We start from the raw sequence: 26,219 nt of genomic DNA, 5'->3' as shown, positions 1-26,219 counted from the left end.
AGGAAATTACGAAAAGCAACAGCAAATTAGCCTCACAGCTGATTTGATGGATTTTCCCGTTTCTAAAAGCATATTGTTTGGCTGTTTGAACTGTCTTGTTGTCTACTAGCTCGCAAATACGTTGTCAACCGTCTTCGAGCTTAAATGAGCTTTCGTTAAGGGTACCGCTCATACAAAGCCCCCGAGCCACCTGAGAGCTACAGTGGGGAGCACGTACGAGAGGCTCCCCCTTCCTTCTTTGCTCGCTTGCTGGGTATCCCTTAGCCGGTGTCTTCTCCCTGCCACCAACCACTGCAAAATTTTATCCCCGAAGATATAACACATCCTCATGCCAGCTTGAAGTAAAACTCCAGCTAAACCCAGTGAATACTCCTGCCTAAATATTAATTTGCAGCTTACTGTCGTCCTTGTCTTATTTCATGGTTTTTTCTCCCACGGGATTTTGAGAAACCCAAGGATATAATTCTTGAAATGTTTCATATTTTTCTGTTTGTTTACCCACATTTTGTTTTCTGTTTCCAAGACCATGAGAATAAACCATTCCTGTCGAGATATGGCTCAGAGTAAGCAATAGCCGCCCATCTCCCTCACCTCCAGGAGGGTCTGTGGTACCATCATGCCCCAGACTTACAATAGATGACACACGGGATTGCAATCGTTTGTTTTTGCTCTTAGCTGGTGAGGGCAGGAGCCCTGGTCTGCTGGTCTTGCAGGCCTGGCACAGTTCAAAAACATGTTTTCAAAAGCATGCCTGATAGTCCAGGGTAGCAAAATGATCTACGTCAGAATTTAAGCTTTGTCACCTAACTAACTCTGTGTTCTAGGAAAATCCCTTAATTTCTTCATCTGCAAAATGGGATGATTTCTTCACTATCCACCTGAAGGCATTGGTGTGAACCTCAAAATGGCTAACATGCATTTTCTACACTTCTCTCCAGACAGTAAGTATATTAGGTCCTTAGCCTAAGAAGTTTGCAGTTCCTTTGCGACATTTTTAGAAAGACAAGCTTGGATTTTCTGGGGAATATTCCTGACTCTCATGACATTCCTTTAACTCACTTTTTGGGATGAGTTGTTTTATGGCTCTTACACATGTGGTTTTATTAAATTATTTCCAAGCTGTAAGACCACATTCTATATGAACTATTCCCAAAACTGGTTTTAAAAAAACATCTGCTTTTATGATAAATTCAATATCAGAATAATGTCCTGGTTGTACACAGTTCATTATTCCTTCAGAAACCAGGGGAAGCAGATCAGGGCTTCTAATAGCCAAGAATGAGGTTCAAAAATTCTTTAGTGTCATATCGCCTTCAATTCACCCAGTGAGAATGTGGCTAAAATCAGATTTTCTATTTTGTCTTCACGGAGTTCTTTCTGTGCCAGCTTGCCACCAGCCAGATTAGTATAGATGCTCATTAATCAAGGCAGGTCACAATGTCAGCTCTCTCACTCTGGGCGCTCCTTTGTTGCACCCGGAAGGACGGTGGGCAGGCAGCAAACACTATGCACGTTTGCTGTGGCAATGCCAATTAACTCGTCAGGGGCTCCCTTTGGTGGGACGACATACAGTATAATGATTCAAAGAATGGCTTTTGATGTTACTCAGACCTGAACTCACATGCTTATTTTGCTTTTTTTTTTTTTTTACAAGTTTTGTAACTTCCAAGCCTTTATTTCTCATCTGTAAAATGGACATATGCCTACCTCCCTAATAGGCATAATACAGTTGTTATGAGAATTCAATGGAGGACATGGCTCAGCACAAGATCTGTGCTCAATAAAAGGTAATTCTATTACTTGTAATAACCAGCACTGTTATTAATTATAATGGTACGAATCACATTGCAATACCAATTACATTAATAATAATAATAATAATAATAATAATAATAATAATAATAAGGCTTACGATTGATAGGTGCCAACCTAAGAACTTATGCATATTAACTCCTTTCAGAAACACCCTCTGGTGGGACTATTATTGCTCCAGATTTACAACGGAGACCCAAAGAGATTAGGGACATTGCACATGGGAAAGGGCACATCAGGTTTTGAACTCGGCAATTCAGCTTTAGAACCAGGGTCCTTCAGCATCACCCCACACCACTGATGCCTTTCCGCTCAATGATACTGCTGTCGACACGACACGGTGTTGTAGGGAAATGAGCAACAGGTCTTTGGATGGTGCAAGAAAGAACAGTGTATCGCGTTGCTGTGGCTTGTCACAGGTTATCTGCATTTGACACCCATCGCGGGAGTCTGTGTCCACTAGATGGCATTGCTGTTTTAACGAAACATGAACCAAGTCCCTACTTAGGTCTAGGAGCCTGCTAAATTTGAGAACAGCAGCAGGATAAGCCAGCTGCATCCCTGAAGGTCTGACGGAAGAAGCCCCCAAGCTTTACAGCGTAGCTAGAGATCTCCAAAGACTAATGGTATCGAAAAAATGTTAGGAAAAGTACATGCTAGTTTTTTCTGGGTGGTGTTGTCTGTAGAAAATCTGGACGAGTTTTGAAATCCTCTAGTCCAAATACATCACTTCACAAATAAACAGACTGAGGGCCAGAAAGGAAACGTTACTGGGAAATGGGTACCCAGACTTGATGGCTTTGGCTGTATTTCTCTTTCCCTAATACTTCCAACTGATTCTGAAACACAAAGAAACTGTGGTTTCTGATTCTTAGAAGCCTTTCCTTTGGGGAATGGGGCAGAAGACTGCCCAACAATTGTGAGTTTTTGCCTCATTATGTTTTATACATATGTTCAGAATCAAGACCAGACTCAGATACTTAGATACGAACGAGGATAAAAGCAAAAAATGGTGCCCATTTCTTTTTCTTTTTAATATGTCTCCTTGGAAAGGTTGAGTGACCCCACTTTATTTATCTATTTAAAAGAAAATTTTTTTTTTTTTACAGAGGGACAAAGAGGGGAGGGGCAGAGGGAAAGGGAGAGAATCTTAAGCAGGCTCCATGCATCAGGCCCAGCATGGAGCTTGATGCAGGGCTCAATCTCACAACCCCGAGATCATGACCTGAGCCGAAATCAAGAGTTTCACACTTAACTGACTGAGCCCCTCAGGCACCTGGAGTGACTCCACTTTAAAAGACTGACCCCATTGGTTGACAGTGCAGTGTGTGGATATTAAACCCAGAACAGGTAGCAGGGTAATGGATAGGCAAAAGGACTGGAATCAGACTGCCTGGATGGAACCGAAGGACCCAGGAAAGGCCACGAGACACCCCTAAGCCTCTGTTCCCACATATGTAAAATGGGAATCATATTTTTACTTATAAGATGTTTGTGAAAGTTAAATGCATGTGAAGTGCCTATGACAGAGTTCAAAGAACCAAGGTTAAGGGTAGCGATAATAATGAAGATTTTTGTCATGATAGCTGATGTTTAGATTTCTGTGTCTCTCAGCTGTGAATGTTATTGCATGTGCTTTGTCAACAACTTTTCTACTCACTGTCACATGCTAAATTGCTAAAAAAAAACAAAAAAGGAGATAACGTTTCAGGTTTTATAACTGTGTAACATCACTTCTTCCTCAACCAGATGGTAGAAGTAGCCGAGACACATATGGCACGTACTTCATTATGTGTTCACATCAACTTTATTTAAAACGCTCGTAGGCTTTGGGCTCCTACTCATAGTTTAGACAGAGAAGGTGACTGGCATGCAAATAATAACCATTGAACACTTGCTGAGCATCAAACATTGCTGTTTTGCAAGTATGAACTCATGTAATTCTTACTACAACCGTGTGATCTAGGAACTAATATTTTTCCCTTTCTAAAGATGAGCAAACTGGGATCCAGAAACTTGCTCCAGCTTAAATATCAGCCAGAGTCAGCATTTGAACTCAGGTGGCCTGGTTCTTAGTGACGCCCTCAGGGCAGGATGTGCGAGGAGGTTCCTCTAAGGTTCCTGAGGCCTAGCTCGCTTCCCTTCCCTACCCCCCCCCCCCATTCCAAATACCACAATGAAGCCTGATAGAGCCACCATTCATGCAGCTCTTCCAGGCTACTGTTAACATGCAACCTCGTGACCCAGGAGGGTCATGTGTTAAACCTACATCAATATTTTTATGGCAGTTGTTAATGAGATCAACTAGTTAAACGTTTAATAGACTCCTGAGTTTAACAGGGTAAAATAAAGTTGTAACAGGTTGGAAGAGAGCATGCCTAGGAAAGCACACTCTTGAGGACCACTCCTTAAGTGATCAAAGTTCACTGCAGCCAAAGGGGAATCCCATTGCTGGTGCAATCAGGCCAGTGACTAGCCCTATTCACTGTACCTTGTTGGTCGCTCATGGTTCTGTAACATTCCAGACCACCCTCTTTTCACTGCCAGGAATTTAGACTCTACTCCCATGTAGAAATCTTGAATTCAGATTTTACAAGAGACATAGCAGTCTTCTGGTCTACCCCCTCTGCCTTTGAAAAGAAGGAAACTGAGGTACCATTTGCTTCTGGTCTGTCCCAAGGTATCTTAGAGGGAGAGTTGGAGCCCTGTTCACTCAGTTATTCCATATTGCTTCTACGTCCCTTAGCTATTTTATTTTAAATAGTATCATTCTGAATACTTGCTGAAATTCTCTTGTGCATACCAATAACGTTTTTTCTTCAGTGATGAACCCAAATTCAACAGAGAGCATCTGTTTCTTACAGATAGCATCTTCCTGTTGATCATTTCTTCTTTCTTCCTTTGCTTGACATCAACTTTTATGGGGCAGGGGACCACTGACATTTATCACAAAATACTTTTAAATCAAATAGTGTTTTTCACGAGAAGCCACGCACGCCAGCCATCAAACCTAGACCTACGGCAACGACCATACTACACAGGACCAAGGCGACTTCAAAGCAGAAATGCCAGAAAGGAGCTGGGAGGCGACTCCCACTTACCGATTTCTGTCATCGTTATCCCTGGCGCTAGCTGCCCGTTGTTGAAAGAGCTATAGGTAAACAAGTTGGGTACGGACGTGAGGTCATAGATAGGTTCTTGCTTTATCTGTTTGATTCCAGTCATGTCAAGTCCTGACTGATCAGGGGACGGCTGGCCGGAATCCACGTTGTAATAGCCCTCGGACTTGGGCAGGTCGATGACGTGTCCGTTGGCGTACGTGCCCCCGGCCTCGCTGTTGAGGCTGCCGAGGCCGTTGCTGATGCTGCCGCCGTACACCCTGGCGAGCGCTTCCGCCTCCCCGCTCTGCTGCTGCCGCTGTTCCTGCAGCCGCTGCTGGTGCTTCTGCACCTCGGCATACAGGCTGTCCCTCTGCTTCTTGGACATCCTCCCGAACTTCACAGCTGGGTGGGAGGGTGGAGAGAAAAGCAGAGAACGCCTGCGGTTATCGTTGTCGGCACGTCCGAGGGGTCATGGAGAGTTGCCCCCTCGACCTCAGATGCAAAGAATCCTAGCACCCCAAGCCCAAGAGGGTTATTCATGTGCACCCCGCATCTGGTGAGAGGTTACACTTGGGAGTGTCTGTACTGGCTTATGTGCAAAGTGAGAAATAAATCTAAGCTAGGAAGACATGTCAAAACTTACGTCTTTCTTACTGCCATGAAGTTAGAGGGCATACTTCCTGGCTCTTTCTGACGTGTGGGGAAAAAATCCACAAACCCAAAACTACCACATAGTGCCTGCTATTAAAATGTCAGCCAACATTCATTCTTAGCTTCCCTGGTTAAGCACTAGGGTTACTAGATTGTTGGATGGGACCCTATTATTTCACATTTTCTTTTCTTTTTTTTTTTAAGATAGTATTTGTCAGAGAGAGAGAGAGAGAGCACAAGCAGGGGGAACGGCAGGCAGAGGGAGAAGCAGGCTCCCCACTGAGCAAGGACCTGGGGATCCCACGGGACCTGGGGATCATGACCTGAGCCAAAGGCAGACGCTTCACCGACTGAGCCACCCAGGCGTCCCATATTTCACATTTTCTAAATAGCACATTGGGTAAGACCAAGGATATGGGGCAGGGTGATAAACACAGTTTTAAGTAAGCATTTTTCTTCGGTTTGCTTTTGGGACCAAATTCAAAGAGTCTTGGGAAAATAGCAATTTTGTATATCCAGTACTCAACAAGTGAGCCCACTGTTACCCCTCCTTTCTTGTTCTACCACCCCAACTTTTATATTGCCCAACTCTTCTGGAAAAATCCTTAGCCATTGTAAGGAAAAAGGAGGAAGAGACTCTGTAAGTGGTCACAGAGTAATCTGAGGGTGCTCTGATTTGAATTCATTGTTTCTTAACTAGGCGAGCTTAACCTCCTGAACTGCTATGGATATTGACTATTTTCCTCACAAGGTTTTTTAGTTTCCCTAAACTCCTGGTTTAGTCTGTGAATATTTTAACTCAAGAGGCCACCTTGTCTGAATCATCAAACACTACGTCGTTCAGCTCACGTTAATGGTGGGGACTATGATAAACGTGGAGATTCCTCTCTGAGTTTCCATTTTCTTTTCTTTCCTGACAATGTTCCCATCATCTTTTTTAAAGAAAAGATTTTACTTATTAATTTATTTTAGAAAGAGAGAGAGCCCAAATGAGCAGGGAGAGAAGCAGAGGGAGAGGGACAAGCAGACTCCCTGCTGAGCGCAGAGGAGCCGACTCGGGGCTTGATCTCACCACCCTGAGATCATGACCTGAGCAGAAACCAAGAGTCGAACGCTTAATGGACTGAGCCACCCAGGTGCCTCCCCACCCATCACCTTTTGGTAATGGGAGCCCAGGGAATGTAGAAAGAAGAAAGTGGAGGGAGGAGGAAGCAGGTCCAATTCCTGGATTCAGTCACTCCTGTCGGTGACTGAATTTCTGAGAAAAACTAAATGAGGAAGTGCTTAAGAACTCTCTAGCACAGAGAGTCCCAGAAGAGATACCTACTGTGAAAGAGCTGTCATTTCACAACGCCCCCATCCCCTGCCATGTTCCATCAATGTTCATTTTCTCCTTCTTTTGGTTACAGAGCTACCAAATTCTATCTAAGCATCGGCTGTTCAGAATAGAGACCACATTTTCCAGCCTCCCTCACTGGCAGGTGCAGCTATGTGACTAAGTTCTGGGTAGCAGGAAGTAAGCGGAAGTCCTACATATACTTCTGAGAGTGCGAGCACGCTGCCTTCCGCCTCCCTGCTGCTGGAAGGCTGTGGACATGAAGGCTGGATTTGGAGCAGCCCAAACTTCCTGTTTCTCCTTAATCCTCCTTAAAAGACTAAGTTCTGGCACTGCCTAAGCAGAAAAAACAAAGGGGGTGATTATACAGTACGTTTTCTGACCAAAGACAATTCATACGTTTAATTCATACCAACCTCCCCTTTCCACCTCAACTGTCATTTTTATAGAGTCTGGAATCATCTGGATCATGGCGTTTATAGAGTCTGGAATCATTTAGATCATGGCGTTTAACTTTGTTGGTAGAGACGTGGTCTTTTTTAGATTCTGTTTCTCAGACACGCATTTATTTGCTAAGATATTTCCAGTTTGTCCATGGACCAAATTCTAAAGAAAATTTTAGGGAAAGCATTCTTTGTACCTTTATATTACATCTTTTGAAATAATATATATATATATATATATAACATTATAACTAAAATTTCATATATATATATATNAGAAAGAAAAAATAAGTCATGATAACTTTTGATTCAGGAAGAACTTTCTTCCCCCCAAGAAGTTAAATGACACATTTTCTTTATTTGCTAACCTGTCCTTTGCATTCATGTAGGTTCAGAACAGCATTTAACTACAGAGTTATGCAGGTAGATGCAAAATTTCTATCTATTGTTGTAGATTAAAATTTTATTTTGGCTGTAATAGATCTCCTTTGTTTGTTTAACTTGAGAGAGAGGGCATGGGCAGGGCAGAGGGGCAGGGGGAGAGGAAGAAGCAGGCCTCCCATTGAGCAGGGAGCCCCATGCAGGGCTCGATCCCAGGACCCCAAGATCATGACCTGAGCTGAAGGTAGACACTTAACCCACTGAGCCACCCAGGCACCCTATGGGGTAGATCTACTTTCTGAGTTACTTTAATAGGATAGTTTTGCGTTTGTTTAAAATCTATAGAGGAAAAAAACAAAACTGGAGAGAAATTCCTCTATCACAGAGACATAAATGCAGTGTCTCTTTTTAAAATCCTTTCCATTTAGGGGTGTCTGGGTGGCTCAGTCATTAAGTGTCTGCCTTTGGCTCAGGGCCTGATCCCAGGGTCCTGGGATCGAGTCCCGCATCGGGCTCCTTGCTCCGCTGGGAGCCTGCTTCTTCCTCTCCCAGTCCCCCTGCTTGTGTTCCCTCTCGCTGGCTGTCTCTCTCTGTCAAATGAATAAATAAAATCTTAATAAATAAATAAATAAATAAATAAATAAATAAATAAAATAAAACCCTTTCCATTTAAAACTTGCTTCAGATTTCCATACACTCCATATTTTGGTGAAATACACATTTTGGTGGATTGATTGCATTAATGACCCTGATTCCTCTTACCTATTTCCCCAGTAAGGACGCACCACCCTCTACTAACCCATCCTCCAATTCGTCCACAATAGCTAAATCGTGGAAGGAGCCGAGATGCCCTTCAACAGATGACTGGATTAAGAAGTTGTGGTCCATATATACAATGGAATATTACTCAGCTATCAGAAAGAACGAGTTCTCAACATTTGCTGCAACATGGACGGCACTGGAGGAGATAATGCTAAGTGAAATAAGTCAAGCAGAGAAAGACAATTATCATATGATTTCTCTCATTTATGGAACATAAGAACTAGGATGATCGGTAGGGGAAGAAAGGGATAAAGAAAGGGGGGGTAATCAGGAGGGGGAAGGAAACATGAGAGACTATGGACTATGAGAAACAAACTGAGGACTTCAGAGGGGAGGGGGGTGGGGGAATGGGATAGACTGGTGATGGGTGGTAAGGAGGGCACGTATTGCATGGTACACTGGGTGTAATACGCAACTAATGAAGCATCGAACTTTACATCGGAATCTGGGGATGTACTCTAAGGTGACTAACATAATATAATAAAAAATCATTAAAAAAAAAAAAAAAGGACGCACCGCCCTTTCCATTCTGGGTAGGCACCCTGCCCCACCCCTTGCCTCAGGGTCATGTGACCTGCTTTGGGCCAATGGGGGACTGACACCTGTGACACAGAGGCTTCAAAAGTGCTCGTGCGATTGAATATCTCGCCACGAAAAGGACGAAAGGACGTGCCTAAACTAGCTTGCTAGAGGATAAGGTTTGTGAAGCTGAGCCTGAGCCACCTCGATCTTCCCAGACAAGGCCACCTCCCTTCAGCATAGGCACAGACTGCCCTAGAGCTGGCAGCACATGAAGGAATGAGCCCAGTTAAGAATGTACATTTAATAATTTTAGGTCCAGAAATCTGTTAACCATAGATCTCATAATCAAAGCAAACGATGTCAAATAAATACGTTGTCAAGACCTCTGCCCTGGTAAACATCTGAAAACCCAATGCTGAATAGTTATGCCCTTTCCAAGGTACTGACTTACCAGGTCACTGAACAAACAAATATTTCCAGAGACAACTTAAAGCTCCCCTACATTTTGGAATTATCCGGCTTCACCCTAACTCAAGAAATTTGCTGACAATTACTAGAATACTGTTTTAGAATAAATTTTCCATTCATTTCAGAAACACTGGTGAGCCAGTGTTTCAGTTTTGTGCCCCTTCCTGTAACAAAAGTAGTGACATATTTGGGGAAAATGATTTCAGTACATGGAACAAATAAATCTGAAAACTTTCCTGATTTTATATATATATATATATATATATATATATATATATATATATATAATTTCTTGTCACTATTTGTGAAAACATTTATTGTATTCATAGGCCTATTTCCAACAAAGGCCATATTACTATTATATTTTCAAGTATTAGCATTCTTCTTACCACTACTCATTAATCAGAATGGCACATATTTTAAGTGTTTGCCCCTCTCAAACTTGAATTATTCTGTTAATGACTTTCATCTGAGTACAGAGGCAGCCACTTGTTAAACTGCTAGCTCTCAAACTCACACGATTCTGTATACATTGCAAGTGCTTTATAAATATTCAGTGATGATAGTATTTGCTCATGATATGCTCTTCTCACTCATTTTGATCTCACACTAGCAAAGAACAATTTTATGCAAAATATCAGGAATCTTTTCGTATTTATTTGGATTGTGGGATTCTAAATGGAACAGAAGTTTTTAGAGTAACTATAAAACAAAGTCATTGATTCTTTGAAGATTTCTACTTACCAACACATGACAACTAGATATGCGCTTTTGGCTTCAAGAGAACCCAATTGTAGAATTATCATAGTCGTTTTGGAAATTATTTTATCTTACAATCTTTTGGTTGTAAAGTTCTCTATGCTTACATCTTGCTGCTTACCAAGGAAACCGGTCTTAATTTAACTCTTTTCAATTTCAACGATGTGCCTTTTTTTATAGTGCTCTAAGCTTTGTAGAAAAGATCAGATTCAACCTACCCAACCCTATTTGTGATTTAAAAATATTCTCTCTCAACCCTCTGCTTTCCCAGCAGAACTTCCTGTGACAATCCAATGTTCTCTATGCTTTCCAAGATGGTAGCCACAAGCCACATATGGCTATTGAGCTCTTAAAATACAGCTAGTGTGAGTGAAGAAGTGAATTTTAAATTAAATTAAAAATTTAATTTTAACTAATTAAAATTTAAACTTAAATTTATTTATTTATTTTAAGATTTGGTTTATTTATTTGGGAGAGAGCAAGAGTGAGAGAGATCGCAGAGGAGGAGAGAGAAGCACCCCCCAACCCCCCTGCTGAGCAGAGAGCCCGAGGCAGGGCTCAATCCTGGGACCCTGTGATCATGACCCAAGCCAAAGGCAGGCAGTGAACCGACTGAGCCACCCAGGTGCCCCTAAACTTAAATTTAAATAGTGACATGTGAATAGCATTCTGGATATTGGGCAACGCTGTTCTGGAGAAGCAGAAACCTAATCTGAGAAGCCTGTCCTCGTAGGGCAGCTACTGCTTTTCCGTAGGTGTTTGCCATTTAGAAGGGCACACACTCAATCATTGCAAGGTGAGTATCATGCTTTCTCTTCGGGGCCCCAAATCTTCCTACTGACGCCAAGCATTTTTTTCTGGATTTTGTTTGTTTGTAGTAGTCTAGCTGGAAACAGTTTACCCTGAAGATTCCTGCAACTAACATTTCTGAAGGATCCATTAAAAAGAAAAATAAATTAGATGGTGGAGCAGATTTGGTGGGCATATACATGCTATCAACTCTCACACATATAAACATGCATGCCCTCACCTTTTTATACACAGAAACACACGTGTATGCATTCCAGGTGGATCTGATCTTCGACTCTTTGCCCCAAATAAATTTGAACAAATTTGTTATTGCTGAGTTTTTTTTGTCTACTCATATATGGGCCATGGCTAATAAACCACTATAGAAGTGGAAATTCAGGAAATAATGAACGTTCAGTGATTTTAACAGTTATATCGAGCTATCTACAAGTAGCCACATTGCTTCGGTGACCAGGTATGGTGAAATAAGCATTCTTGGTGCCACATATAACTGACAAATATCAAAATGAAGATGCCACTTTATGTCTGAAGGAAGATGGGCAAGGTGTATATGGAAAGCAGTTAGGTGTGAGGGCATCTTACCTTGGCTACTGGTACTACCACTAAAGCACTCTGAAAATACTTGCCTAATCAGTAGAAGGGAAATATAATCAATTAGGGGCAGAGGAAGCACCACCTCTCATTCTTGAGTCCTTACTAGACATAGATAATCAACCACAACTTCAGGGCTTTTGAAATCATCGATCCACAAACAAGGCATTACGTATCAACAGGATTAAGCCTAGTCAGCTACCTGGGTATTAATATAACTTATTTGCTATAAAGTACCCTTGATAATCAAGGTTCAGATGAAAGGTCCTCTACATAACATAGTCAAGAAGAATTGTTTCCCCTTAGAAAGAATCATCTTTTGTTTCTGCTGGAGCCTCGTAGCCTCATTCCCAACCACTACTCCCATCCCTGAGCATTTCTCCTCATCATTAGTTTGACACAAGATATGTTTAGGACATATTTTTGAAGATGTCTCTGGTGGCCTTGGGATTGTCTCTGGACCTAAAATTAAGATGGATCATTATCCTGAATCCCCGGGATCCTAAGACATCGCTTTGACTTGCAAGTTTATGCCCTGCAGTAAATTCCTTCACCCTTGAGAGTAGATTGTGGCTTTGTCCAATAAAGAACCCTTCCCCCCAACACATTTCTTTTACGCCATGGGATTCAGACAATCTCCTAGATTTTGAGAACAATGGACCATATGCCTATTTCTTGCCCATGACTTTGTTCACCTGCACGGACTCCTAAGACCTGCTCTTCCAAAAGAGACACTTCCTTTTATTGTAGGAAGAAGTAACAAAGACAACCAATGGATTATTCTTTTCGGACAATTATTAATATATACTGTCAATTCATATGCAGCCTCAGAATGGTGAAAATGACGTGTAAGATCAACTCAAGTTCCCATACAATTTCACTAAATAAATCCTTAACACCACTAAATTTCCCCCCCTCCATCTTCTTCACTTTAGTTATGTGAAAGTACACAGTCCAATAAGTCTACCCGAGGAGTAATCTACACAGTTAGCAAGTCTAGAAAAACAAATAAACAAAATGTCAGTTAGTTAATAGAAAAGTTCTGGAAACATATCTCTGCAACTTTAGAAGCTACCTATGAACTGAAGGGCTCAAGGTCAGATTCCTTTTTTTTTTTTTTTTGGTTAAGTTTGTCTCCTAGGTATACCTATATGCAAGGCAAAATTAGGTGGGTTGGGAAGTAGAAAAAAGGTAAACAAAAATTTATGATATAAGCATTTTGAGAATGCAAGCTAAGAAGAAAGCAGTTTATATGTTTAGATATCAAGACTTATGGAGAACTGATTTCATCCAAATGAGTAAAAGGCTCACAGTAATTTAATCACTCATAAAATCCCTTTATACTAAGAGATGGTACATGCCAATTACCCATATTTCTTTAAAATCTCAAAGCTTTCTTTCCTTCTTTCTTTCCTTCCTTCCTTCCTTTCCATCCATCCACCCATCCATCCATCTATCCATCCATCTATCCTAGCTTGAACTTCATTAGAAGGAGCGTGACCAGAGGTACACAATCCACAATGATTCACATAAAGAGAGAAGCAGCAGGGGACCTGTCTGTGTCTCAGGCTCTAGGTAAAAGAAAATTCCGTGGTTCATTCAGCAAACATTTAGGTGCCTGCTTTTAACCAGACCCTGAGTATACAGTGGGAACAAGACAGAAATGCCCACCAGGACTCAGAGTTGCTCACAACCTGATACAGGAGTGCTGTAGCCAATATTGGTGGGGAAATAATTAGTTGAGATGAGTGCTTAAAAATGGAAGCAACACTTGATGAAATTCTTTGTGTGAGTTATTTGTCTTCTTTCATTGATCTAAGAAATTCAGTTGGGGACCTACCTCACCCATGTGGGCCATATTATGAGAAGGACACCATCCACACAGCCTTTGTAAGACTTGGACTTCTGTTACAGCCTTTGCAATTTTCATGATGCTTCACAGAAGTCCATGCCCAACAGCAGAACTTCTGGGCTTCCTGCAGAAGTGCATTCTGTTCCTTAACATCTCCACACACCAAGCAACTTGTGCACCTGTCAGACTTAACCAGTGACTAAACAGTCCCGGTTTGCCTGAAACTTTCCCTGGTTTTGGCTCTAGAAATCTCACATCCTAGGAAACTGCTCATGCACAGGCAAACCTAGATAAGTATCAACTAGGTCTGCGTGGCTCCCACCAAACCTTGTTAGCACAGGTTGCTCCGTGAGCTGCAGTAGAGTCTGTCCTTTCTTCCTATTTCAGAGGCAATACAATGTTTTCCTATGTTCTTACTTTTCCTTTTCATGCACTACCAGCACATGGTTTTCTTTTCTTTGTATCCCCAATTCCCTTTGTCTAGAATCCTTCCAGTGGCTTAAATAGACTCCAGCAAAGCATCCATGCGAAAGCCCTTAAGTAAGAAATAGGAAGGCAGTGTCTTACCATCCCTCGACATTCCTAGGGCAAGACACTTCTGCAGTCGGCAGTGTTGGCAACGGTTTCTGTTGGTTCTGTCAATTAAACAGTTTCTCTGCCTTGGGCAGGAATAAGAGGCATTGTTTTGCTGGCTCCTCCTGAAGAATCCCTAGAAGGAAAAAGAGAATGGGAGGGAGGGAGGTCGGTTTATAGGAAGGAAAAGGGAGACAATGAGCATGCACCGTTGCTACATTTTCTACCGCGAATGGAACTGAGTTTAATTTAAAAAAAAAATTTTTTTTATACTTTTCCTTACATAGCGTATAGATGTTTCTACTGGGGAAAATATGTTCTATCTACAGAGAGATGAAGGTGTCTTTCATTCATTCATTTAGTCAATGTTTACTAAAGACATTTGTGACCTGTGTTGTTCTATGCAAAAAAAAAAGAAAACAAAAACAAAAACAAAAACGGAACAGAGTTCCTGCCCTCAAAGAGCAGTGGGGAAGGAGTGGCAAAGGACAGTGTCACTGCCAAGCCAAATATGACAAAAAGTGATAGGGACAATGAAACAACAAATGTTGGCGAGGATGTGGAGAAAGGGGATCCCTCTTACACTGTTGGTGGGAATGCAAGTTGATACAGCCACTTTGGAAAACAGTGTGGAGGTCCCTTAAAAAGTTAAAAATTGAGCTACCCTATGATCCATCAATTGCACTATTGGGTATTTACCCCAAAGATACAGACGTAGTGCAGAGAAGGGCCATATGCACCCCAATGTTCATAGCAGCATTGTCCACAATAGCTAAATCCTGGAAGGAGCCGAGATGCCCTTCAACAGACGAATGGATAAAGAAGATGTGGTCCATATATACAATGGAATATTACTCAGCCATCAGAAAGAACGATTACCCAACATTTGCAGCAACATGGACGGGACTAGAGGAAATTATGCTAAGTGAAATAAGGCAGGCAGAGAAAGACAATTATCATATGGTTTCACTTATTTGTGGAACGTAAGGAGAAGGAAGGGCAAAATGAAGGGGGGGAAACAGAAGGGGAGATGAACCACGAGAGACTATGGACTCTGGGAAACAAACCGAGGACTTCAGAGGGGAGGGGCGTGGGGGATGGGTTAGCCCGGTGATGGGTATTAAGGAGGGCACGTATTGCATGGAGCGCTGGGTGTTATACCCAAACAATGAATCATGGAACACTACATCAAAAGCTAATGATGTACTGTATGGTGACTAACATATCATAATAATTAAAAAAAAATAACCTTATAGCAAGTACTGTGGGGGTGAGGAACTTGGGGTGTTGGTCATAATAGCTGTACTGAGAAGGGCGGGCAGAGTATGTACCACAATCTTCCTATAGTTTCTAAGATGCATTTTTACTCATTCGAAAAATTTTAAATTTGGCCAGAATGCATCTGGAAGGTTGTTTTTTAAACCAACGATGTGCTTTATAATGAATCTCATCTGTAACAAAGGAAATATGGTATATAAACTCTTCAATAAAAATAAACAATAAACAAAAGGTGAACTCAGCCTGGCCTCAGGCTGTGGAGATGTAGGAGGTTTTCATACAAGGAAGTTTGGATCGCTCTGGTACAAACTTAATTGCTATGGACCATACACTACCCTCCTAAATAAGTCTATAGCTGAGTTAATCATTTAAAAATTTCCCTGGATACCACCTGCCTTAGTTATCTTATAGAAAATCCTACAGGGGAGAATCTGGATTTCCTCAATTATCAACAGGAGGCTAGAGCAGGGCTGGCAGCTAGGGAGGGACCCATTTTGGCCACAAAATATAAGAATAGCCAAAAAAACCTTGTTAATCAACATGAGTAATATTTTAACACAATCTATTAAGAATCAACATTAATGTAAAACACCCTGAAAAATTTAAAGGGGATCAAGATTATCAGTTTTCCTTTCATTTTGGGCTCTCGTACGGCATGGCCTGGCATGTGAGAGAGCTTGGCCACTCTTGGGAAGAACTTCAGAAATGGATGTGCAGCCTGGTATCTTTTTAGAGAGAAAAATTGCCAACCAGTTTTGTGTTGTAAGCCCCAAGCCATTCAAAACAAGGACTAGTTTGGTACCCACAGATCCACGTGTATGACTTACATAATGGACCAGTGGTGGCCGAATGAGACAGTCAATCGTCCAGTTCGAATGAATTCCTGGAGCCCTTAAAAACAGAGCTCATACCCAAGCCCCCAGGGATTGAAATGATGTACTCCCTACACAAATGGTTCCCAACGTATAGTGGTGCAATTTATGATTTTTTGACTTTACAGATGGTGCGAAAGCAGTACGCGTTCAGTAGAAACCATACTTTGAATTTTGAATTTGGATCTTTTCCCAGGCTAGTGAGAGGCCGTATGGTGCTCTCCTGTGATGCTGGGCAGGGCTGCGGCCCCAGCTCCCAGTCAGCCTGGCAATCCCGGGGGTCAACAACCCCGTACGCTCACAGCCATTCTGGTTTTCACTTTCAGTGCAGTAGTCAATAAATTACATGAGATGTTCAACACTTTTATTATAAAATGGGCATTAGATGATTTTGCCCAACTAATGTAAGTGTTCCAAGCACATTTAAGGTGGGCGAGGCTCAGCCACGATGTTTGGTAGGTTAAGTGTATTAAATGCATTTTTGACTTAAGAGATTTTCAACTCACCCTGAGTTTGTAGGGACGTAACCCCATGTAGGTTAAGGAAGATCTGTACCATCAAAGCTGTCAGCAGCCATTACTTCTGCCCATCAGTCTTGATAAAAGAGGACTTGGAATTTACATTTTGAGGAAGAATTGGTGGTTTTTATCTTTGGATACTCTGGTGCCACTTAGCAAAAGAGCTGACAGAGAAGACTTTTGAAGTCACAGCAACAGTCCTAATTTAAGGCCAATTTGACATTAATTACAAGGCATTTCTTGCTTATCTGTTGCTCATTATTGCAAATGAGGTCTTTGGCATGAAAAAGAGATTCTATTTCAAATTTTATTGAATGAGGAGGAATTTGAATAAGTACACACGCTGAATTGATGTTATTTGAAATGGGTTGTTTATGTTGACTCAAGAACAGTATTATGAAAATTCAGAGGTCGATACGAATGCGCTGATTCTGATATCTTATTCTGAACAGAGTTTCTTGAGTTTTCTATTTGGAGGAAAATGCAGCATATTTACACATGTGGCTTTTCCCAGCAAATAAAAAAAAAGTAGCGTCGTGCACGATGTCATTTTGGCTACAACTTCAGAGTATGGTTCCGAATAGCAGTGTAATTTCTCGGATTGCGTCTTCTTCCCTTAAATAGAAGAGAAGACAGGAACCTACACACTTGTTTCTGGCTATTGACCTGTTGGAATATACTTGTTCTATAGTTAAATCTTCTGGAAATTACTGTTTAAAATGTTTTGCTTTTTAACATGGACCTATGCTCACATTTTGAAATCAGGCGTTTTCCTAAGAGAGCTCATACAACGAAACACAAAACATCCACACTTTGACACTGGTCTAAAAATATGTATTGGGTGGAGAGTTTGTAAACTAGACCAGAGGCCTTAAATTGCATGATAAACCAACACAGTGGTGGAAATGCTTTCCCTGGAGGGTACAGATTCTAAAATTATTAGCATTTATGAAGAAAACTGCTTGTCTACCTCCCAGAGGTAGTAATAACTTACTCTAAGGAGAATAAAAAATTGCTGATTTGTAATTTTGCTTTATTGTTTCTTCTAACGAGTTGGAAACAACTGCATTAAGGTGGATAACATGCAATTCTCAATTGTAGGTCAGCAGAGGAACAGAATGCAAAGCATGTCTCATGATGTTTAAATATGGATTATCACTAATCACCTTCAAAGCAGGTCAGGATGTTGATGGGTTAGTTACATTCTTGCTCTTCTCCCCTCTCTGCAGCCTTTTCCCACTTTATTTTCATTTATTTCTTTCTTTTCTTCACTCCCGTTTCAATTCCAGGGATCATAATTTTTGGAGCCTACTACGAAGACATTGCCAGTCTTTCCCACAGCACTACAATTTGATGGTTACGGTATGTTTTATTTCACGTATATTTGAGTCTCTTAGGACTAAGGTTGGTTCTTAGAATCTGTGATTGTGCTACATCTCCTTCAGACTACTGATTTTTTAAAAAAAATTTAAAAAAAAATTTTTTAGGTAATCTCTCTACCCAACATGGGGCTCGAACTCAAAACCCTGAGATTCAAGAGTCGTGTGCTCTATCGACTGAGCCAGCCAGGGGCCCCCAGTCTACCGATCTTAAATTAATGATTCACTCTGCTTCCATCGTTGATCAAAAATATGATTGCTTTTGCCAATAACTTTGCCAACATATCACTTTTCTCTCGCAGAGCATAGCTGCATTTTGCTTGTTCTGGTGACGCTCTGCTCTTTGAAATTAGGCGTGGAATTGTTTTTTATTTCCTTCGTGGTATTTAGTCTCTCACTCTTTTTTTTTTCCTTCTAAGGAAGAATTTTAAAAACTTACTGCGAACTTTCAAATTTTTCTTATTTCAGATTAGGTCTATGTTAACTGCTATTTTCAACTTCGTATTTTAAGAGCAACTTGCTCATAGGAATTCGTTTGTCTTTGGAAGGGTTGGTTGAATCTCTCCTTGGAGAGGAACACTGGATTGAGACTGAAAAATCCTGTGTTTTTGGCCATACTTTTTCACTAACTAGATCAGTGACATTGGCCAAATGACATGATCTTGTTTATACCGCATTATCTTACTGAAAAATGAGGAGGTGGGGGCAGATAATTTTTAATTAATTTAGAGATTATCCAGTATACTTCTGACATTCCATGCTTCCACTTTTATTTTTCTGGAATGTGAGAATAAAGGATGGCCATATGCATATTGCAACGGTTACCTCTGACTTCTTTCTCAAGCAGATAAATAAATCTAGGTCATGGGCTTGCCATCTTTAACCTTTAGTTGTTTCACCTAGTAATCAATGCCCTTGAGTTTACTGAAGACAATACTGTTAAAACAGCAGGAAGCTGTATTTCTATCTCTGTAAATATGACTAATCCAAGCTTTTAAATAACAATCCATTTTTAAGTAGCTGCTGACCAGGTAGGCAATCATGAAAAAGCTGAAAGGCCAAAGAACAGAAAACCAACCCACCCACACACCAAGCAGAAATTCCTGCGTGTCAGCAGCAGGCACAAGCATCCTTCAGTGGGCCCTCATTACAAAGATGTCAGCACGTGCAGGCAAGGTACACGGATGCCCGAGGCAAGCACGATGCTGTCGGCAGTGCTGTGTTAGAGTCCCCTACCTTGCAGCCTTCACACGTGATCACCCCGTAGTGGATCCCGGAGGACTTATCGCCACAAATTTTGCATGGTATCACTTCAATTTGTGCTGAAAGAAGAAAAGAGAGATTTTGAGCTTCTTCCTTTTGCTCTCCTGTCCCCCTCCCCACCTCTCCCCGGGATGACCTTAGCGTTTGAGACCCTGGGGAGGGGGGGTCACCGGCCACTATTTGAATGGCTTCTTGACGTTTCTTCTGAGTGAAAGCGCAGCCATCTGCCACTGTTTGCTTTGTTTTTCTTTTTTTTTTTCTCCTTTTAAAGTATTTGCTGTTTTTTGTTTTTAAGACTTTATTCATGTATTCATCAGAGTGAGAGAGAGAAAGCAGGAGCGAGCAGGGGGAGGGGCAGAGGGAGAAGCAGTCTGAGACCCTGCTGAGCGAGGAGCCAGACATGGGACTCGACCCCAAGACCCTGAGATCACGACCTGAGCCAAAGGCAGATGCTTCACCGACTGAGCCACCCAGGCGTCCCACTTGCTTTGTTTTTCTAAAACTAAAAAATATAACCAGGGACCCAGTAATTTTCTAAACTCTTAGTTCACCGCTTTCTCCTTTTTAAACTTGATCTGGTTATTAAGTTGACTCAAAAATCCCTTGAACCTGTGGCTTTGGTTTTCTTATTTTGCACTTCAAACATTAGGTCACTGATAGCTATCCCACTGCCTAATTTCAACAGTATTTTAAATAAGTAAATAAAGCAAAACTGGAAGGGGTGGTGGCAGCTTTATACATGACATGGCTGGATGCGTACTTGTCAAAATGTCAACGGTGCCCATATTTATTGAGCATGACCATGAAAATGATAAAAGTTGTTGACATAAGATATATTAATGACACAAATAATTTCACTAATACAATGAAATTAATACATGGGGAAATCGGGAAAATGATAAAACGGGTAGCTTCAATACAAACAAAGTAATTTTGTGGAGATGAAGACATGTGGGCTGATTTTGAAGACTGTGCATGATGAGGTTAGGCTGACACAAAGGGCACAGGGCATTTCTGCCAGGAGACTGCACTAGAAGAGGTCTGGAATGACAGTGGCTCGTGATCGTTGGGACAGACAACTCGGCTCTACTGGAGACGTGGGCCACACAGTTGGGTAGAGGGAGTGGTAGGAGATTCTGGAGCTCCTGGGAGTTAGGCAGAGGAATTTTCACCTGATACCGCTGGCATTAAGCATTCAACGAAGGGAAGAGGGTGAAGAAGACATGATGGAGGAGGTGGTTTGGGCCCCTTAGAAAGGTGGGTTCAGCCAGCTAACCAAAAGACCAGAAGACCAATTAAAAGGCTATTCCAAACCGGGTGTTAGGAGACGAAAGCATGGGTTCCATCAGTGGCAGGAGAAATGGAGAGGAAGAAGCAAACAGAAAGAAAGTTCAATTGGGATCAAGGAAAGAATGGACACAGAGGTGGAAATTGGAGAATCAAAGGTGACTTCTAGCTTCACCCTTGAGGGTCAGGTTCAATAGCAGTTGGGCACAAATGGGGTTGTTGGTAAGGCAACTACTTTGTGGAATATGGTGGGGCATGGGATTTCCAACTCGCCTGTGTGCACAGGTAGGCACCTGTAGATAGAACCTTTTAGAAAGATGATTTTAAGTCATCGGCATCGAGGTTATGGATGAATCCATGAGATAAACTTTATTTAGAATGTAGTAATTCCTATGTCTCTGGTAGTATTCTAAGTGTTGTTAAAATTGTACACACCAGGAAGAGCTGCTATTCCCGTTCCCAATTTAAAATAATTATGCAAAATATGCCTCAAAATGCTTTGTACATCAATCTGCCATTTGGATGCTTTTCTACAGTTTCTCACCCTGGAATATACAAAACAGATAAATGTAAGACATAACCCTCTTTTTCTTATTGTTTTACATTTTTTAAAAAAGATAATACTTAGCTTTAGGAGAGCATATTCAATTTTTTTGAAATCAAGTATTTCACAGTAAGTTCAAGTCATCTTTATAAGCAAAAAATTCAGCATTATGGCCCTATTTTTTATATGAGAAAACCAAGGATCCAAGTGGTTAATGATGCCCTTGAGTTGATTTGGGAGATGGCAAATAGAAATTAACCAATTTTCCCTATACTTTGTCCAGTAACCCTTTCTCTGCCTACTGCAGGGATACAATATGAATACAGTTTTGAATTCCTATATTATTCCAATAGTATCAGCTAAAGAGATAATGATAAAAACATCAGGAGATGAGACAAAGTCAACTACAATAGTTAGTAGCCTAACTATTTATATTGGTTCTGTTTCTTCAGCTTTCAGATGAGAAGAGCTGGTATTTGTTTTCAAGGTTTTGTGATATGGGAAAAAAATGTGAGATTTGATGTAATTCTATTCTGTTTTCCTGTTCCTAATCTGTTAATGATTGGGTCCATGGCCAAGATCAAATTCTTATTTTGTTCTTTGGTTTATAAGTTTAGCTGACAAACGTCATAGATTTGTGAGGATTAAACGAGATATTTTATGTAGAACAGCCTTGCAAATAGTAAATAGCTACAAAATGTCAGTCCTTGTCAGCATCAGAATTACTGTTAGCTGGTATTTCTAATGCTTTTGGACAAGAATTATGACAGACCATGTTACTATTCCTTTATTAAAAATCTTATTTAAAAAACTCAAATGAATGACAGTATACATTATTTGTACTTTTTTTTTTCTAGTGATAACCTTTCAAACAGTGGATTCTTTATAATGATTACAAAATTGACTAAAAATACCAGGTATCCACTGTACAGTTGTTAGGCTTATATGATATTAAGTCAGAGGCACTCTTTGCATAAATTACTCCCCAGGGAGTGACTTACACATTGGGAGAATCGGCTTCAATAAGTTCTTAATTATAAAATGATCTAACTCTAAAGGAAATGAAAATAGAGGTAATTTGCCCCCTGGGGTGTGAGAAGATGTTTTTGAAAGCCACAAAGGTTATCTTATACAACTTGGAAAATATAAATGGGATAAGGAATGATTCGATAGAGCATCTACGTATTTATACATATTTATCATCCCAGCTCAACATGTAATCCTGAAGAACCATAAACATTTTAACAGTATTTTTAAAGAGAAACATGTCACTTCAAAGGGTATATGTGTGTTGCTATGCGTGGGAAGGGATTATTAATTTGGGAAACCTATGACTGTTTTTACCTATTACGGCAGAACAGGTCATCTGAGGTTTATTATAGGTGAAGATAAACTTAAATAATTTTAAGGACGAATCCTTTTCCTTTGCACTCGTTTAAAATAAACTGTTTCTGAGCTACAACGTCATAGCTCAGGATATGTCTTTCATAAAGCACGTCTTCAAGGCAGAGTATTTCAGACACCGATTAGGACAACGCACGACATCATTGCTCCGATGGACGCTTCTAAACGTCTTGCCATTACTCCAGCCATCGTCTCGCAGGCCGTTATCCTGCAGTGAATGCAGATTTGGTGACATGCTATTTATCATGGTTTCAAGCTGAACATCTAGGGAGGATTTGGTGGCTTGGACCACACCAGCTGTGACAGTGAAGGCGCTCTAAGGACACTGAGGGGGGAGTTCAACTTTCCTACTTTAGTGTGACTCCTGGATTCATTCAACGATAGTGTTCTCTGAGAGACAAACACAGAGGAGCCGAAATGCCCTGAGAGGTGGCTTGAGATGTACTCATATCGCAGTTTCTCCATTTCTTATATTTTCTGCTCACTTCCATTTTTCTATGGGTAATCCTCTGTGGAGACTACAGTTAAAATTTTATTTACCAATTAGATCTTTTTGTTCATAAAAGCGATCCTATATAGAATTTCGGAAATGATACCTGTACAATATCAAAGAAAATCATGAAAGATTTAAAATAATTTGATGTTTTACTTTATATAAGATCATGCTATGAAGTACAATTAATTTAATACCCCATGATTTGGCAGGCAGGTCCTATTCAATAATTATTAACTAGTCACGGTTTGTCTTTTCTTTGAAGGTGGCAGCTCTCCCCCCGCCCCCCCCAGGACCTCCTGAAGGTTCTCCCTTGCTCAGAGCCCCTTACTACAACATCGTACAAAGCCACCGTGTGTTCAATGCTTCCTGATGATCAAAATGTGCATGTCTTTTGTTCTGCTCCCTCCAACCCCCTGCTGCTGAAGGCAGGTGTTAAGTTCGATGAACTAATCCAGGCGAATGCATTCACTAGAAAATGCATCCCACTTTGATGCATCAAAATACCTTAATTCTTAAAAGAATCCATCAGAAATGGTAGTAATAGTGGACTGTTCAGACACTCTCTGACTGAAGGAAACATTTTACTGCATGTGTTCTTGTGGCTCTCAATTCCCCATTCCATCTCCTATGACTCAACCTGGCCATTTTTATAGTCTGGGCATTTTAAGTCCCTGGAGGAAAGGGTCCAGATAATACTTTTTTTTATTATTTTATTTTCATGCTTTTAAAAGATTTTATATATTTATTTGAGAGAGAGAGAGAGCACAAGCAGGGGGAGTGACAAGCAGAGGGAGAGGGAGAAGCAGGCTCCCCGCTGGGCAGAAAGACTGACACGGGGCTTGATCCCAGGACCCTGAGATCATGACCTTAGCCAAAGGCAGACACTTAACTGACTGAGTCACCCAGGTGCCCCAATACTTTTTTAAAAAAAATTTCTATTGAGACCAAATGAGAATTTGTGTAATTCCGAAAAGCAGCAGTCCTAATTTTCTTTCTTTCAGTACAACCAAGAGATTTGACATACTCCCTTTTATAAAAAAGGCTTTAAGCAATACTGATTTCCCACATTTGGGGTGAGGAGAAGTAATCAGAATCTTGATTGGGGTGGATATATATTTTGGAGTAGGTCCCCAAGTGACTCTGCTACAATAAGGCTCCCATTGAGGATTAAATGAATCAAGTTGTGAACTAGGAATTCTCCATAGCATGTGAACTGCCTGCAAAGGAAATGAAGCCCAAGGACAAGCCTACAATTCAAAATATACCAAGGAGTGACAAAGAATTCTCTTTGTTTGTTGACCTTTGGTTTGGGCTATACTTCTAGCATCTTTTGTTTTCTGCCTTTTTTCTTTTTCTTTTTAAAAAGATTTACTTATTTATGTGAGGGGGGAGGGGCATAGAGAGAGGGAGAATCTCCAGCAGACTCCCACTGAGCATGGAGCCAGATGCGGAGTTTGATTCCAGGACCCCGAGATCCTGATCTGAGCTGAAATCAAGAGTTGGATGCCTAATGGACTGGGCCACCCAGGTGCCCCCTTTTTTCTTTTTCTGAAAGGAAATAAGAAGCATTTTCCCCATCTACAATAACTTCCATTCCTGGATACTGGCTTTGCCCCTCAATTTCTGTTTCCCAGAATTTTACAGTTATGCTAAAAGTGGGCAGGGCATGAAAAACTCTTAATATCTGAGTGAAGTGCAATTTGCACATACAAAACTTCCGATAAGGATGACTATTTTGGTTAAAATTCCTCTTGCACATGGTCTCGGGAGCCGTGTAAGTTGTAGTTCACCTATCATTTGTGGCAAGTCCAATTAAAATCCCTGTTTGTAGTCTTTCCCTCTCTCACGGGCAGACTGATAAGTTTCTACCTCTATGAGGCATACTATCTTCTGATGTCACATTAGAGCAGACCTACAGGAAAAAGCAAGTATTTCTAAGATCTGGTTTCACTGTAACTTTGATTTATCAGCAAAGAGCAGAAGTGTGGAAAAATGAGACCCTCAGGAAGAAAGCAGAAGTCTCTGAGCTTTGATACCATGCTATGGGGTGACTCTAAAAGATTCCTGACATTGGATCAGGTGTGTGTTCATGTATGTCTCATCGGGGCACACAGCATCTTCAATCCCAGCCTCCTGCTTAAATACCAAATATAGTGCATGCAATTCCCTACACCCTAATTCCTCTATCAGCATTTGGGAGCTCCACATCTTCCCTTTCTTCTTAAACTCTCCCCCATAATATTCTGGGGGGTAGTCTGTGTGAGCCGTTGGTTCCATTCAGTTTAGACAGACAGCTCCTGAATGACCTGCAGGTGACATTTATTTTTATATTATTATACCCCTTAACTACATGTCATTGGAAATGAGAGTAACAAAAAAATTACTATCATATGAGAATGACAAAAAATGATTTTTTTCAAAGACATGATTTATAGGATTATCATGAAGGGAGCTGATTTATCTTCCAGAGGAACATTCAGCCCCGAAGAGTTGCTCATCTACTCTAACTCCTCAAAAGACTGAAACAACAGAGAATGAGACCAACAAAGGATGGCAGCAGCAATCAGTATTATCATCAATAGCAATTACTGATAATAAGTTAAATATCCCCCTTGGAAGTTGTAGTGGTTTTAAACTCATAATTTATGAATTAATTCCCATTAACTACATCTTGTCCTATCGAAGTTTTAATTATAATGAGATAATGTGTATGTAGGACCTGACATCACTGAAGATGAAAGCAATAATGTCTTCAGTGACCACCCGCGCTGTGGTCCGCACACCAGTGGCATTGGCATGTCCTGGGGGCACATCAGAAATGCCAAGAATCAAGACTTACCCAAAACCAACTGAATCAGAATTTGCTTTTTAACAAGCTCCCTAGAACAGCATTCACATTTGAGAAGAATTGCTTCATGATGTCCAGGTAATTACAGTTGTAGCTACTCTGAGAACTAATGGAATTTTTTAATTTCTCTGGCATTAAGGGAAATTAAAAAATTCACAAGATTTAGGAAAAGCAGTTTCTGCTGTTGTCTGTTAGGTGTTTCTCTTTTG

The 26,219-nt window shown here is 40.9% G+C and overlaps 1 protein-coding gene across 1 annotated transcript in view; it reads right to left on the bottom strand.

Moving 5' to 3' along the window:
- The window catches only part of RORB (RAR related orphan receptor B), a 203,952-nt gene that overhangs the window by 40,471 nt on the left and 137,262 nt on the right, over nt 1-26,219 (bottom strand). The window contains 3 exon segments of the mRNA XM_011231560.3: nt 4,914-5,315; nt 14,116-14,257; nt 19,405-19,490. Coding sequence (XP_011229862.2) covers nt 4,914-5,315; nt 14,116-14,257; nt 19,405-19,490 — 630 coding nt within the window.

The sequence above is a fragment of the Ailuropoda melanoleuca genome, chromosome 17 (assembly GCF_002007445.2).
Source record: "Ailuropoda melanoleuca isolate Jingjing chromosome 17, ASM200744v2, whole genome shotgun sequence".
NCBI lineage: Eukaryota > Metazoa > Chordata > Mammalia > Carnivora > Ursidae > Ailuropoda > Ailuropoda melanoleuca.
The sequence above is the reverse complement of the archived record's forward strand: the minus strand, read 5'-3'. Positions and strand labels throughout refer to the sequence as shown.